General features: G+C 40.2%; 1 protein-coding gene across 1 annotated transcript in view; it reads left to right on the top strand.

The window, feature by feature from the left end:
* Positions 1-16,738, top strand: part of Trpc5 (transient receptor potential cation channel subfamily C member 5) — a 166,235-nt gene that overhangs the window by 81,825 nt on the left and 67,672 nt on the right. The window contains exons 3-4 of the mRNA XM_050127216.1: positions 9,923-10,259; positions 12,354-12,493. Of these exons, the coding sequence (XP_049983173.1) occupies positions 9,923-10,259; positions 12,354-12,493 (477 nt within the window). The remainder of the gene's footprint in view (positions 1-9,922; positions 10,260-12,353; positions 12,494-16,738) is intronic.

The raw sequence follows: 16,738 nt of genomic DNA on the forward strand, positions 1-16,738 counted from the left end.
GTCAAATGCCATAAAAGCCACAAAGCACGCTGAGATGGAAATGGCGCATGTGAAAGTGTTCCTCCCACAGCAGCTTAACAGTCTAATATAAAGGCCAAGTCACAGGCACAGTCTCCACTCAGAGCAAGTACAGCATGAGGACCAGCAAGAAGAAGCAAAGTCACCTGGGCTTAAGGAAGAATGACAGGTCACCTCCGGCTGGAGAAATCAAGGAAGGCTTCCAGAAAGAAGTATCATACTGTGATTTCATGATTTTCTCCAGCCTTTCCTTAGTACTTTGGTGGCTGTTGATTATTCCTGCTTCTGAATAACCTATGCTGTTTCCTTTTCATACTGCATAAATCTTCCTCCTTTCTAATGAATGTCCTAAGTTCCCATGACAAAGCTGTGAGATTTCCCCAAAGCTATTACGTGGATCTACACTGAATGAGTGTATTTCATTTTAGCCCTTTCTCTTACAGAATGGTAATAGGAAATAAAATATGCAAGGACTTTTCTCTAACCTTTACTTGGCAAAACAATCCCTGGATTTGGAGAGGGAAGTGGCCTTGATTATCTGTAGGAGCCAACCATCTGGGGACCTAGCCTGTCTACCCTCTGTGTGGCTTCTGCAAGCATTTTAGCGCTCAGGTGCTTGCCTTGTTAATAGTTTCCTAGTAATTAGGCTCTTGAAGGCTGGAAAACATCCCAAGTCTTCTCTGGTCATGCTCCTTCAGCAAGCACTAGTCAGCACTGGGCTGGAGTGGGTATAAATACTTGTTGAAAGTTCCATATGCATCCCTTGCAATAAGAAAATCAATTTCTGATGTGCTGAGGGGTCAGCAGTAAATGAGCTACTAAAGCCAACTGACTATTTAGACAGCTGTAGAAACAAGCCTCTCGTATGTGACTTTTGTTAGGGAGATGGTTCTCCCTTTATAAATGAAGTCAGAATTCTACTAAGAGGAAAGCCAAGAAAACTTTCCAGTTTTCTGAGCAAAGGATAAGCTCCAACTTTGCATCATTCCTGCCAAGAAGTACTCCTGCAAGGGGCAAAAAGTAACCATGCCACTCCACTTAAAGCAGCGGTTCCCAACCTGGTGTTAGCAACCCCTTTGGGGGTCAAACAATTCTTCCCCAGGAGTCGCCCAAGACCATCAGTAAATAAACACAGATATTTACATTACAATTCATGACAGTAGTAAAATTACAGTTATGAAGTAACAACACAAATAATTTTATGGTTGGGGGCTCACTACAACACGAGAAATTGTATTATGAGGGCACAGCACTCAGAAAGTTGAAAACTACTGACTTAAAGCACAACCTTAGGCTGCTAAGATGGCTCAGTAGGTGAAGAACTCAGTCATGCAAGCCTGGCCACCTGGGTTTGATCTCCAGAATCCACGTAAAGGTGGAAGGAGATGAGCGATTGCACAAGGTTGTCCTCTGACTAGCACATGTGTGCTGGCAAAATTCAATTTTAAAAGAAAGAAAGAAATCTTAGGCCAGGCATGGTGGCTCCCAACTGTAATCCCGGCACGGGAGAAGCAGAGGCAGGAAGTGAGATCATGCTTGGCTTGAGCTCCATAATGAGACCCCATCTCAAAAATGTAAGTGAACAAAAGCTTAATGTTGAAGGGGGAAAGGCAAGACTTTCAAAGAGTTCTGTGTATTATGTCAGACACATTTCTAATAAATTGCAACCACTGCCTGAAATTTTTGAAGAATGAGGCAGTCCAAAGGAGCAGGACAATGGCAGTGAGGAAAATTTGTGCAGAAGAGTTCTGTGTATTATGTCAGACACATTTCTAATATATTGCAACCATTGCCTGAAATTGTTGGGGAATGAGGCAGTCCAAAGGAGCAGGACAATGGCAGTGAGGAAAATTTTTGCAGATTTGCATAGTTTGGAAAGATGGATCATATGCAAATCTGGCGCCAAGCTAAGTGAGGTAGCTCAGCTCTTTGGTACTTTTTTTAAGATTTTTATTTACAGTATTCTGTCTGCATGTATGCCTGCAGGCCAGAAGGGGGCACCAGATCTCATTACAGACGGTTGTGAGCCACCATGTGATTGCTGGGAATTGAACTCAGGACCTCTGGAAGAACAATCAGTGCTCTTAACCTCTGAGCCATCTCTCCAGCCCCCTATCTTTGGTACTTTTCTGTGTTCTTAAGTAGGCCCCTTCTGTTTTCACCTTTCCTACATGCTACTCAGGGGCCTGATCATTTCTAGGCTTTACTGGCAGGCAGGTCCCTTAACTGGCTAATGTAATATGCTAACTGGAAACTGTTGACACTGTTTAAATGATCCATGTACTATGGTAAGTGATATGAGCATTTCTATTAGGGTGGCAAGGTCTAAAAGCAAGATGTGAAGAGATTCATCTTTCTGTGTTTCTCAGACCATACTACCCTTTGATTGTCAGAGAGCACAGTGTTTGTGAGCTTAGCTCAGGGAGTCAGTCAAACTAGGGTTCTGGCTCTACTACCTACCAACAAATGTACCTTAACACCTGTCGTGTGAATTCTAATTGGTATTAATAATAAAAATCTGGAGTCAGATATCAGGGTAAATACTGAAATATCAGAGAAGTAAAGGAGTCAGCCAGTAGATAGACCTTTTACATCTACCAAATCCTCAGACCAAAATGGGCAAGATCCTATCTCCACGAATCCTCAGACTGGATGCAACAAATTCCTGTCTCTTCCCACCTTGTATTCTTCTCTCTGCCCAGCCATATCACTTCCTGTTCTACCATCTTAGTACTGGGATTAAAGGCATTTGACTCCCATGTACTGGGATTAAAGGTGTGAGCCACTACTTCCTGGTTCTGTTTATCTTTGATACTGGATCAATCTAGCATAGCCCAGGGTGACATTAAACTCACAGAAATCTATCTGCCTCTGACTCCAGAGTGCTGAGATTAAAGGTGTATGTGCCAACACTGCCTGGCCTCTATGACTAACTAACTCTGATCTTCAGGCAAGCTTTATTAGATCACAAAGTATCACCACAAGCACCATTGGCATCATCCATAAAATAAGTATGATACCAATATCTGCTGTTATTGTGAGCTGATGCATGTGAAAAATCTCATTATGAGGCACTTTATAAGATTCAGTAATGCCCCCATGGTAAGAATCATTCCTAGATGGGATTCCTAGAAGAATTATCTTAGCTTCCTGCCATGGCTTCCTTCATAGTCTAAGGAATGATGATTTTGGAAAGAGGGCTCTCTCTGCTGGGTCTGGCAACATAGAGGTAATTATTCAATCATTTATGTTTTTTTTTAAAAGATACTTATACTCACAGCAGCTGTGGTTGCCTATATAAGATCTACACTGTCATGATGAGCTGTGGGCAGGCCTGCTTTTTGTCCCACCCAGTTCCCACACAGCTAGCTGTACACCCGAAATAACAACACACAAATTATATTCATTTAAAAACTGCCTGGCCCATTAGCTCTAGCCTCTTCTTGGCTAACTCTCACATCTTGACTAACCCATTTCTAATAATCTGTGTAGTACCACAAGGTGGTGGCTTACCCGGAAAGATTCAGCATGTATGACCTGGCAGCTGGCTCCATGGCGTCTGACATTCTGTTCTCCCAACATTCTGTTCTGTCTACTCCGCCTATCTAAATCCTGCCCTATCAAAAAGCCAAGGCAGTTTCTTTATTAACCAATGAGAGTAAGACAGACAGATGACCCTCCTCCTACTGCACAAACTCAAAGCAGTCAACATTCCAGCATAAATGGGGGAGGAACTTATGTGGCCCCACCCCTAGCTGAGGAGCTATTGGCAGTTGGGGAAGGGGGAGTCAGTTTTCTTCAATAGTTTGGCTCCTGATTACCCATGGTCCACATGGTAATGTGGATGACCTCAAATCCATGGATGTTCATGTAACACTAATTGAGTTTTGAGTTATTTTAACAGGAGAAAGACAGAGGCAGAGACAAAGAGACAGAGAACATGAAGTGGGAGAATTTGTTGGGGAGGAGTAGGGGGCAAATAAAAAAGTAAAATTTGTATATTGTGAAATTGTCAAAGAATAAATGAGACTATTTTAAAATATTTATTTAGCATCAACCTTATGTAAGGTGTTTTACAAAATATTAAAAATCTATTGAAGAATAAAGCATATTCTGAATCCAGAAATCTACTCAGAAGCTCCTTTCTTCTTTAAACTTCATTTTGTTTTGCTTTATTGGTTTCGTTTATTTCTTTTGATGTTCCTGAACAGAAGAATTGGGAAATAAATGTACCATTTCCTCCTATTCTCACAAATGACAAGTTAAAAAGTCATAAAAAAAACACTTTCAGAATCGCAGAGTCCGGACTTCTGAAAATTCACTCTTACAAAATAGCACCAAGACCTTGAGAATTTCCTTAAAATTGACGTTTTCCCCCAGAACTCTAGACATGACCCAAAAGCTTCCAACAATCAGAGAATTAATTTATCCAAAGAAACCAGCTGAATATCAGGAAGAACAGCAAGGTTTGCAGCATTTTAACAGATCCTGTCCTCATCTTCCTTTACCCAGCCCATAGCAACATGGAAAGCCAAAATCTCTGTTGCCACAGTATCTGTGAAAAGTCAGCACCTGGCATCCACTGGAGTGAGCGGAATGATTATAGGTCTCTCTGAATAAACCTACCCCTAGAGAACTGTCAGTATGACTGTTAGGCAACTCTCTAAAAAGATAAGTGTCAGTCACAGCCCTTGCCTTCTTATACTGTTGGACTCTGGCGTCCAAACACCGAGAAGGAGTCGCCCCCAGAGACCACACACCACAGCCGATGCAAAAGCATGAGGATTTTATTAATTCTGTCATGACAGGGTCCCCCAGCATTCGGGAAGCCAAGGGACCTCGAATAGCGGGTACAGTCTACTTTTAAAGGGGCTACAGAAGCAAGAGGGGTTGTTCTTTGACTATTCTGATTGGCTTATTCGAAAGGGCTATTACCAATAATTGACTGGAGAGCTATTGCCAGATCAGATGAGGTAAGAGGTCATTTTGACCTCGTTTCCCAGGGGACAGAACCAAAGCATACGTATATGGGTAATTGTTCAGGAACTAAGTACGTGAGAGTGTAGCTGTTAAGTCCTTGGTTCCCAGGGGAGGAGGGGAAGCACTATGGCACAGAGACTGAGAGGATTCAGAATTGTCAAAAATGGCTTCAGGATTGTCTTAAAGTCTTACAATACCAGCAGCCCTTTCAGGGGCATTTTGGAAAGCATAAGCAACAGTTGTTTAAAAACTAGTCTGCCTGAGGCTAACCATAATAGTTGGGGATAATAATAGAATAAACAACAAAACCAATCTTATTGCAACAATGTATGAAAAGGATCACACACCTAACCAAATAGAATGTATCCCAGGAATGTGAAAGCCATTCAACATAAAATCAACCAATATAATGTAGTAGTGGAGAAAAGGATAAAGCCCATAAATAAGATCTCGTTGGTGGGCACACAAAATAGCTCTTGATAAAATCCTACAATTGATTGAAACATGTGAAAAGTGTAACTAGAAGAGAACCAGATAAAAACTAACTATGGAAAACTATGAAAGACTTTTTTGCCCCAAGATCTAAATTAAGACAAATATGTTCACACCCTCGCTACTTCATCACTTTACTAGAGATAGTCATTAGTTCAGTTAGGTAAAAAGAACAAACCAGCATCCAGTTCAAAAAGGAAGAATTAAAATTCTATTACCAGATGACATAATCTGGTATCGAGAAAATTCTAAGGAATAAACAACAACCTAAGCTATTAGTTCTAATAAGTGAGATGGTTACAACTACAAATACAATATCAATATTCAAAATCAGTGAACAATAACCATGGAGGAGACATTGTTTTGAACTGAGCTCAGAAACTAGGCTTCAACAGACTAGACCAAAACAAAATAGTCACTTACACTGATGGTCACATAATCAAACACTTTAAGGATCCGGATAATACTCAAAGTAAATGAGTATTTTGGAGAACAGGAGGTTCAGTCTACCTGAGTCCACATAATAATGAAGTTCTCTGTATTTTGATAGCAGAAAAAGTAAATAGAAGTAACCTGATGTTAGCAATTTGCTTTTTTCTCTTTTGGTTTTATTTTCTTCTCCCTCCTTTATGTAGTCCATTGTTCTGCCATTGTCTAGTGGGAGCTTTCATTTCTAGTTGTAGAATACAGGTTGTCTCAATTTATGAATCATGACTAAAACCTCAATGCTTTAACTAAATTTGTTAAAATTTTATCTCTAAATAGTTTCTACTCCGAATCTCTAAGCAATCCAAAATTAAATTTGAAAAGAAATAGCATCGAAATTAATAAAGTGTTAACCAATAGAATTAAAGAATTAAGTGTAAGACATGAAAATTATAAGACATGGTTAGGAGAAATAAAGACCAAATAAATGAAAAGATATTCCATAATGATTAATTTAAAATTTTAGTAATGTTCAAAATTATATAACTAATATGTAGCAGAGCCAGGAGTTGAACCAATATATTTTATAGAATACTATAGTCTAAACCACTGTTAGGTGTATTTTACACTCATCTCTGGCCTTTACTGGCAGGCTGGTTCCTTAACTGGATAATATAATATGCTAACTGGAAACTGTTAACAGTATTTAATAATTCCATATATTCCACTTTCTAAATATGTGAGTAAAATTTTGATGCTTTTCCCACAGCAGTAAGTGATATGGGCATTTCTATCAGTGTGGCAAGGTCTATGAGCAAGATATGAAGAAATCCAGTTTTCTCTGTCTCATACCATACTACCCAAGGAGTCTCAGAGAACACGGTATTTGTGAGCTTAGCCCATAAAGTCAGCCGGACTAAGGTATCAGTTCTGGCTTACCTTCTACCAACAAATGTATCTTGGTGTCATTGTCATCATCTGTAAAATGAAAATGATACCAGTATTCTGTTCTACAAACTGTTAAAGAAACATGCAAACATGCGTGCCTGTGTGTCCATACACGTACTTACACTCCTGATGTTTCCCCATTGCTCTTAGTGCTAGTCTGCATTATTTATGGTGTCTCAAGATTAGATCATTTGATATGCTTTTTGACCCCTCCCTACCCCCAGTCTCATTTTTTATCACTTACAGCCAGCCTCACATTACAAGCTGCAGCCACACCAAAACTGCTTCCAAGATGAATAATACTCTTCTTCACGTCTTTTGATGCCTTTGGTTATATCATCCACTCTGCCTTAGTTGTTTTCTCCTGTTCCCTCTCTTCTCCTGTATCTAGCCATCTTCTACACATCCTTTATACTCCACTCAGGTGCTGCCCTACCCTTCAGGAAGCCTCATTTGTGTTGCCTGTAATGCCCCGTTCACACCCCTTGCAGTTCCTGTGCTGCACGGTTGTAAAACTGTCTTGGGAGGGTAGTCTTTTGTAGCGAGCTACATGGAATCACACCTGATGGAGATGTATAATCAACTCCTGAGATGGCTAAAGTCTGACCTATGCTATGATCACACAATGATCATCAGCTGCTTGCATATGCGTGGGCCTATGGGCAGTGCCCACCTGGCTATCCAGGATTGGCAGCCCATGCCTACTTAAGGGCTGGGAGAGGTTTGCCCGGAGAATGGAGAGAGAGAGAGAAAGTGAATAAAGTCCTGAAAACTGCTGCAAGAAGAGCTCCGGGTGTTGTGTTTTTCCTTGCTGGTCGAGGGTGGATGTGACAGTCTTTCCTTGCACATTCATGTTGCTGTCCATCACAAAAGTGTCCCCCTTTCCTCCTTGGCTGTTTGAGGACAGCCACCATCATGAATGGCACTGTAATTGTCAAGATCAGGAAATTGATGACCAACCACCTACCTCAGAAGAAACAAATGGTTGTCTATGCCCTTCACTCTGGAAAACCAACAGCACTGAAGAAAGAAATTTGGCCACTGCTAGCCAAAATACATAAGACCATACCAGATGTCATTGTTGCATTTGGATTCAGAACCCATTAACGGTGGTAAGACAACTGGATTTGGCATGATTTATGAATCCTTTAAATGGGCAAGCAGAATGTGCCCAAATACAGATTGTAAGACATGATCTATTTGAGAAAAAAAAAAAAAAAAAAAACAGTGCAAGGAACACAAAGTCACATTGAACAAAGGTCGTGGATTGGGCGTTTGCGAAGGCCAACATTAGAGCTAGCAAAAAGGAAGAAGACTAAAATCCTGCAGTGACTTAGTCTGCCATGATGAGGCACATTTCGAAAGAGAGAACTAATAAACTAAAAACTTAAAAAAAAAAAAAAAGGCATCCCACTCTTCATACACTGTGCTCCTCATGAGACTAAATACTCTCAATTTTTCTCATTGCATCTGAAGTTCTAGCTTTACCCTCCATTTTTCCTATATCTTCTTGGGTTTCTTTAGCATAGTCTGTGATGCCTAGAAAAGTAAAAAGGGTCTATGATTTTGTGTATGAATTGTGGAACGGAGTTATAGGTACATAATATAAATTATAAACATATGGGTGAAACGACGTCAGAGAATAAAATTATTTTGGAAATTAGAAAGCATTTGATATATTGTGTATGAGAGTGCTTTGCCTTTGTGTGTATATGTGTGCCACATATGTGCCTGGTGCCCACAGAGGTGAGAAGAGAACATTAAATCCTCTAGAACCGGAATGTTACAAATGGTTGTGAGTTGCCACGTTGAGACTTGGAACTGAACCCAGGTCCTCTGCAAGAAAAACAAGTGTTCTCAAACACTGAGCCGTCTCTTTAGTCATAGAGATTATTTTTCATAGTTTCATAATTTTCATCTGCTTTAAACCTAAAAACGTATGGTGACTTAGAAACAAGAGAATTTTCTCATACATGTAATGGTTCAATATAAACATTCTTGGTCAGCATGATAGTTATCTTCCACATGGATAATGAGGGGCATGAACTCACAAAAGTCCCCAAATGGGGTAAGGTCACAGGAACAAATGGAAACCGTCTATGGGCCAATCCTTCAACTGTCACACATCATTTCTATTCCTATGCCATTAATGAGGATTTAGTCACATGGCCAGGAATGCTGGGAAATTGTCTACCCATGTGCTCAAGGAAAAGAAGGATTCAACTGAGAATTTCTGATCATTGGAAATGTAATAGTAGGGTTGAGATCGTTTGCCTTAACAGGTTTCTGTCCTCTCTACTAGTATGCTATGCCGTGTAGCTATGTTAATCTGCCCCCTGGGAAGCTTGAATAGTCAAATGTAGGCAGTATTTCAAATCATTGGTTGACAGCTGAGCTCCCTATTGAGTCACTTACCAGGAAGTAGCAGCTGCAGGGTGACTTGCCTTGCTGATTATTCTTTAATCATTAATCACTGACACTTTGTAAATGGCCTTAAGTCAAATCCCAGCTGGGTTAGTATACAATATTATAGTGTTGGCCCCCAAATATTTTTTCCCCGTGTTGTATATCTAAGCTAGAAAGGGTATTAAGTAGATAGCAAAGTAGCAACACGATTTGTTGCAATCCAAAACAAAATGGGGAAGAGGCGAAATTAAAAAGGGGACCAATTTCCATTTCAAACCATAGCCACAGGCACAGCTTAGTCTCCAGCAGTTTGTGTTTCCCCAAACCAACTGCACACTTGATGGTGACCGCATGTAGGTGACGGGAATACGTAGAAGCAAATCAGTCTGAAATAAAAATCCCCATGATCCTCAGCTGAGAGGCACGCATATTCCCAGGAAAATTTAGAAAACTGATGTCCAGGCGCTATCTCTCCACACCTTAAGGACTCCGTCAGGAATGGACCTGGGAATTAAATTTTTCAATGTGCTTTTCATGATTTTCAGCCTCCACTGTGAGGAGAAGACAAGAACATATGAACATTGACTTTTTCCTGGACATCTTAGGTACCTAACGTGTTTGCTCTCTCTGTCTCTCTTTTTTTTCCCCCTAGTTTGTTGCTCAGCCAAACTGCCAACAATTGCTTGCCACTTTGTGGTATGATGGCTTCCCTGGATGGCGGAGAAAGCACTGGGTAGTCAAGCTTGTGACCTGTGTGACCATTGGCTTCCTGTTTCCTATGCTGTCTATTGCCTATCTGATCTCACCCAGGAGCAACCTTGGGCTCTTCATCAAGAAGCCCTTTATCAAGTTCATCTGCCACACAGCTTCCTATCTGACCTTCCTCTTCATGCTCCTCCTGGCCTCTCAGCATATCGTCAGGACAGACCTCCATGTACAAGGGCCTCCCCCAACTATTGTGGAATGGATGATTCTGCCTTGGGTTCTAGGTGTGTGAAACAGAACAACAGTAATGACCAGGCTGTTTTCTAGTCCTCCTTAAAAAAAAAAAAAAAAAAAAAAAAAACACTGGAACAAGTCTTCAGAGTAGCTCTGAGCTAGGAGCCCCCCCTCCCCCAGTAGGCCTTTGTTGAGAATCTAAGAAATGTGGTTTCTTCGATCCTAGGCATGGGCCACTGGAAACCAGGCATGTTCTCAGTGTTTCCATCTGCTCACATAACATCTCTTAGGATGGAGGAAAACTGCTTGTTATGGTTTAGGGGAGAAAGCTTTGTGTTCGTCCATATAGGCTTCAGGTAAACTGGATCAGGCAAGCACTAAGCATTCTTCTTAAAGCGCCCTCTCCCATAACCAGGAAGCACATGGATTCTGTTGATGTCTTGTGATTGTGTCTACTTCACACCATCCTAGCACCTGTTCAGGTTCCATGTTCTATTTGGATACCGATCCCATAGTCAGCAGAGAAATTTGGGAAATTCCCACTGGCAACAGTGAAGTTGATGTACTTGTGTCTCTAAGCCTAATTCGATGTTATCAGACTATCCAGTACATGCCATCTTCTAAGTCTTTATCACCAGACTATGAACCCCAAGCTAGCATTATGAGCATCACTTGGGATTTTCTCAGAGACAGCTTAAGTGCTACCCTGGTTCTGGAAGTTAACAGCATCCCCTTAGAGGTTCATATGTAAAGTCTGGGAAGTGACGAGCTTGACCAAAACCACATACTTTCACTGAAATATCTCTGTCATCAGGCAAAACTCCACAAAATACCAACATGATGAAAGGAACACAGAGAAAATAGGATCCTAAATTATTTGGGTCCCCAATGCCTAGATTTATCACTTACATCTGGCAATTTGGTCCCTGGTCGACCTACTCACCTCAAAACCCATGGAGAGCTTTTCTCCTTAGCACCCAATGGAAAGTAAGGACCATGGAATAATACTGATGAAGCCAATTTATTACACTCCAAAATGGGAAAACTGTAGAGTACAGTGCCTTAAATTTCAGTAGCTAAATCAACTTTAAGACAAAATTGATACAGCATCCAATTAAGAACAAAGTGGACGATAAATATTTCAAGAAGCATTTATCATCCTTAGCCATCAGGGAAATAAAAATTAGAATTACTCTTAAATTTTTCTCATCCTACTCATAATGGCTGTCATCACAAAAGTAAGGGATGCCATGTACTGGCAAGGGTGTGGGAAAAGAAGAAGCCTCATTGGCTGATGGTAAGAGACTTAAGCAGGCAATGTGAAAATCAGTGTGTCAGTTTCTCATGAAACTGTACTATGCCTAGCTCAGGTACCCAAAGGACCCACTATCCTACCATAGAGACACTTACACTTATACTTCTATGTTTATTGCTGCACTGTTGGCAACAACAAGGAAATGGAACCAACCTAGATGTCCATCGACGTAGATAATTAAAAACAGGGTACATACACATAATGGAAGTTTATTCAGTTGTGAAGAATAATAAAATTGAAAACTCTAAAGGAAATGGGTAGATTCCAGAAATATTCCATTGAATGAGGCTACCTAAACTAAGAAAAAAATAAGTACGTCATGTTCTTTTATATGCAGATCCTTACTTTTAATGGTCTGATAAATATATGAGTGTTGAGTGTGAATAGAGGTCATAAAAATAGAAAGAAAACCATGTGAGAAAAGAGGGTATTGAGGAAGAGGAACTAGAACACATGGGACTTGAAAGCGGAAAGGAGTAGAAGGGTAAAGGAGGAAGAGAGGTGAGTGAGAAGCGGGGTTAGGAACAACAAAAGCAAATTATAATTTATGTCTCAAAATGCCACGATGAAACCTAAGACGTCATATGTAAATTTTGAAAAATGAAAGTGAAGAGTGCCTAGAGGAGTGAAAAGCATAAGTTTGACAAATTCAAACTTGGGAGGTTGAGTAGACAAAAAGAGACCTAAGTGATCTCCACCTCTCAGAGTCTCACCCACTCAGTCAAGTGCATTCATGAATCTCCTCCTTATTCACTTGGGGGACGCCTGTTGTAATGTTCAACACTGCCTTGATAAAGTAATAAATAAACTTCTTGCCTCCATTCTTCAGGTTTCATTTGGGGGGAGATAAAGGAAATGTGGGATGGTGGATTCACGGAATACATCCATGATTGGTGGAACTTAATGGATTTTGCAATGAACTCCCTCTACCTGGCAACTATTTCCTTGAAGATTGTGGCCTATGTCAAGGTAAAAATGAAATGTGTAGCATTTTTCTTTCTCAATTATTTTGGATGTGTTGTGTCAATAAACTTTTGAACTTGGAGCAGTAAGTGTTAATAAGAAAAATGAATGAGTGTTCCATTAATGTTAGAAAATCCTACAGAGACTCAATAGTCTGTAAGTAGTGTCTACTTAAGCAAAGCCAGTGAAGAACAAAAAATTTTTTCAGATGAATCCTTAAGCTTCTCAGACTTCATGGTAGAGCTGTCTTCACCTTTCAGTGCTTAAACATCAATAACGTTCTTCTGAAGGAGATGGCACGCTGATATAGTACAAGGTAGGGCCAGGAAATTCACTAAATCCCTTTCCTCCAAAAAGCCTCTAGCTGTTTTCACTTTAGTAAAAACCAGTCATTGCATATGTAATTAGCATTTTCCCATGCCATATCCATTAGGAACTCCTCTTCCCCGTGGAGACATACAGAATAAAATGGTTTCCCTTCTATAGTTGTACCTCTGGTATAGGTAAGGTCAGCTCTCCTTTACCTTCGGAGTCATTGGTTCCCAAAGCCAAACATCACCACTTCCCTCAACATTCTTCATATGAGAAGCAGCAAAACCCCAGAAGCTGTGTGGCACATAGGTCTACAGTAGCCTCTGCTTTCTTTATTACTTCTTCTGTCAGGATAACCATTTGATCAGTTACAAACCCCAAATTTTCAGTATCCCTCTACCAGTTCAGAAAAATATATACACTGTGCACACCCTATCACTTGGATCCTTTCCCTGCGCATGAGCACCTTAGGTTATCCAGAAAATTGTTTTAAAATGTGCACAATTTCAATTTTTAATGAGATCTGTAAGTGAGTAATGTCTGGTTGCTCATCCACAGAGATACAGCCCATGTAAGATGACCTTCCCCAAGCCAAAGGAGACAAGTGTGAAGGAAAAAACGTTCCAGGAACCTCTTCACAAGCCCCTGTATTTGGGGATAATCATAGGTCTGAGTTCAGGTCTGGTACTTAACAGAATATGTGGCTGTGCTCCTTCAACCTAGAGTTGAGTTTTCCCCCCATCATTAAAGACTGACAATTCATTCCCCAAGATGTCTAGTCAGTCCTGCTTTAGATACTAAATTTCACTTTGAGGACTTTGAGAATGGAAATATGGCTGTCCCCCAAGTCTCCAACAACTTAGTTTATTTTTATATCCCTAATATGCATATTGCATAAATTGCAAGACCTTGAGAGTTATATAGAGCATGAATATTGAATGCATTCATGAAACATTTTTGAAAGGAGCCCAAGAGTATGCCTTATGTGTATGGTGATCATTTAACACAGACTTACAACTTTCTTAGAAGAAAAGCCTGGTGAAGACAATGTTTAACTCTCTGGTTAACGCTGCCTGGGTTAACTCCATGGCACTCTTTAGCCAAGTCATACAATTTTCCCTTAAAATTACATTGTATGCATGTATAAAATTAATAAAAATATTATATTTTTATATTTCCTTAAGAAGTAGAGAAACTATAACTTATAAATCTTGACATTGCTAGGTTTTGTTTAAGCAGGAAAGTTTAGAATGCTTGATGAAAAAAATCCCTTCTATCTGGGGTATTAAAACGTGTCTCCAGATACTCAGCATCAGTTAATCATACCATCTTCCCAATTTCACTGGTAAGGCTTCCAAAGAGCTAAATATTTCTCCATCACAAAGCATACTAAACTCACTCTGCTAAGCCCAGAAAGTCTGCCTCTTACTACTCTAAGGAAACATAAATAAGACATGTCACATGCAGAATTTGAATTTTTTTATTTCAAGACAGGATTTCTCTGTGTAACAGCCCTAGCTGTCCAGAAACTCGCTTTGTAGACCAGGCTAGCCTTGAATCATAACGTTCTGCCTGCCTCTGCCTCTTGAGTGCTAGGATTAAAGGCATTACCACCACACCCAGCCAGAATTTGGATTTTTAAAACATATTTATGTGTATGAGTGTTTTGTGTGCATATGTTTAGTGACCATAAAGACTAGAAGAGGTGGTCCTATTCTCTAAACTTGGAATTACAGGCAATTAGTTATGAGCCACCATGTGGGTGTTGGGAATTGAATGCAGGTCTTCTCCAAGAGCAGCGAGTAGTCTTAACCACTGATCCATCTCTCTAGCCCCCAGAACTTGTAAGGGGAAAGAGTATGGTCCTCTCATCCACAAAAATGCAATCAGTTTAGACATTCCCCGAGAAGGATGAGACAACCATTAAGACTGAAGTCACATCCAGTAGTGATGGTGCACACCTTTAGTCCCAGTACTCAGAAGGCAGAGGAAGGCAGATCTGTGTGAGTCTGAGATCAGCCTGGTCTACAGAGTGAATTCCAGGACAGCCTGGACTACACAGAGAAACCCTGTCTTGAAAAAAAAGTTACAAAAAACATTCCACAGACCCCTTAGAAAACTTCAAATCACTGTTGTTTGGAGTCAATACAGAACTGTACTGAAATGAGATGAATCGACATTTTAAAATTCCTTAATTTATTAATTAATTTATTTTTAACTGTGTGTGCATGTATGTCCACATTTGTGAATGGATGTTGTTAAATGTCTTCCTCAATGGTTCTCTACCTTATTTTTTGAGACATGGTGTCTCCCTGAACCTGAAACCATTTCAGTTAGCAGGGTTGGCCAGCATGACCCTGGGATCTATCTGTCTCCACCCCCCTCCTAAGCAGCAGGGTTGTACCACTGCATTTGACTTTGACATGACTGCTAGGGATCTGAACGTGGGTGCTCTTGCTTTCACAGTAAGCACTTTACCCACTAAACCATTTCCCAGATCCAGATTTTTCTTTATTTATTAGAGTAAAAAAAAATTAACAACACATACTTCACCTCACAGGGATTAAAGCAACAAGAACCAAAAGATGTTCACCAATGTAACCAAAGAGAACAACTCTACATATGTTTGACCCTCAGTGCCCACACACCCCTTCAAATGGAGAAGCATCAGCATTTCAGCTTCTAGCATATCACTTAGGTCACCATGACCCAGACACAGACTGAATGTGGACTTTACTGAGTTGTGGGTATTTCTTCGATATTTACTTTAGTATAGATGCAAATGCCTCTCCATGTTCACACCATAGTCAAGTTCCCATGTCAGGCTATTCCCCTTCAGATTTTACTTTTGGATTAACAGATTGTAATCCACATCTCTTTGAAAAAAATGAGGCCAATTTCAAATGCCAATCCATTTCAAAGTATATAAGGAAAGTCATTTACTTCCCAGTATCAATTATCTAGCTTCTGGACACAGGGATCTGGTCCCTGCTCACACTTGTGAGCTAGATCACCACCAGCCAATCCCTCTGCCTCTCAAAGCCTCAGTCCTGCCTCTGATAAATAAGCAAATTAAACTTCATTAGTGGTTTTCAAGTTTTGTATTCTATGGAAACATTTCATCAAGCAGATATTACACAGAACTGCAATATATAAAACAGCCCAAAGGGCTAAGTTTGGCATGAGCAATGTATCATCTCGCCATCTTTTTTGACTCCAACAACAGCCATGAGATGCCTCCATTAAACCCTGAAGGTCTAAGAAATACAGTGTAACATTTACAATATTAGATGTAATTAATAGCTACAATTTAAAATTTACAATACAATATTACAAAATTAATATGGGTTATTAAACTATGGTCAATGGACCAAGTTTGACTCACTGTCTCATACATTTGCCTATGTATTGTCTTTGGCCATTTTAGTGCTACAAAGGAAGCAAATGTTATGAAGTTGTGACAGAGACCCTCAGTTGACAAAGCTCAAACTATGCACTATCTGACACTTGACCGAAAATGCTGTTGACATCTGGGCTAGATGAACTCTGAGCTAATCATCCCCCTGCTAAGGTGCTGTTCTTCAGAGATATAAGATGCAAACTAGAGATGTCTCGGGGGAATTGTCTTTTATACTTCTGAGTATCCTACACACTCAGATTCGCCATCCTGTGGGTAACAGATTTCCCTGTGCTGGAGAGACAGAATAAAAGTAAAATAAATTATAGACTGTACATATGCCATCTGATTATTTCTCATTTTAAAACATGGGCCCGGTTTGGTTTCAGCAAATAATCTCCACCTCTCACATAGATCTCACAATGTGTAGCAACCTTTGTAACATCTGTGTTGCGAGATCAACCCCCATGTGAATGACATTTTATGGAAACAGTGCTAGACTTAATGTCGAGATATGTGGGGTTCTGGCTTTATCAGCAAAT

This window comes from Alexandromys fortis, unplaced genomic scaffold (assembly GCF_014885135.2).
Source record: "Alexandromys fortis isolate MF-2015 unplaced genomic scaffold, M_Fortis_MF-2015_v1.1 scaffold_200, whole genome shotgun sequence".
In the NCBI taxonomy this organism is placed as follows: Eukaryota; Metazoa; Chordata; class Mammalia; order Rodentia; family Cricetidae; genus Alexandromys; species Alexandromys fortis.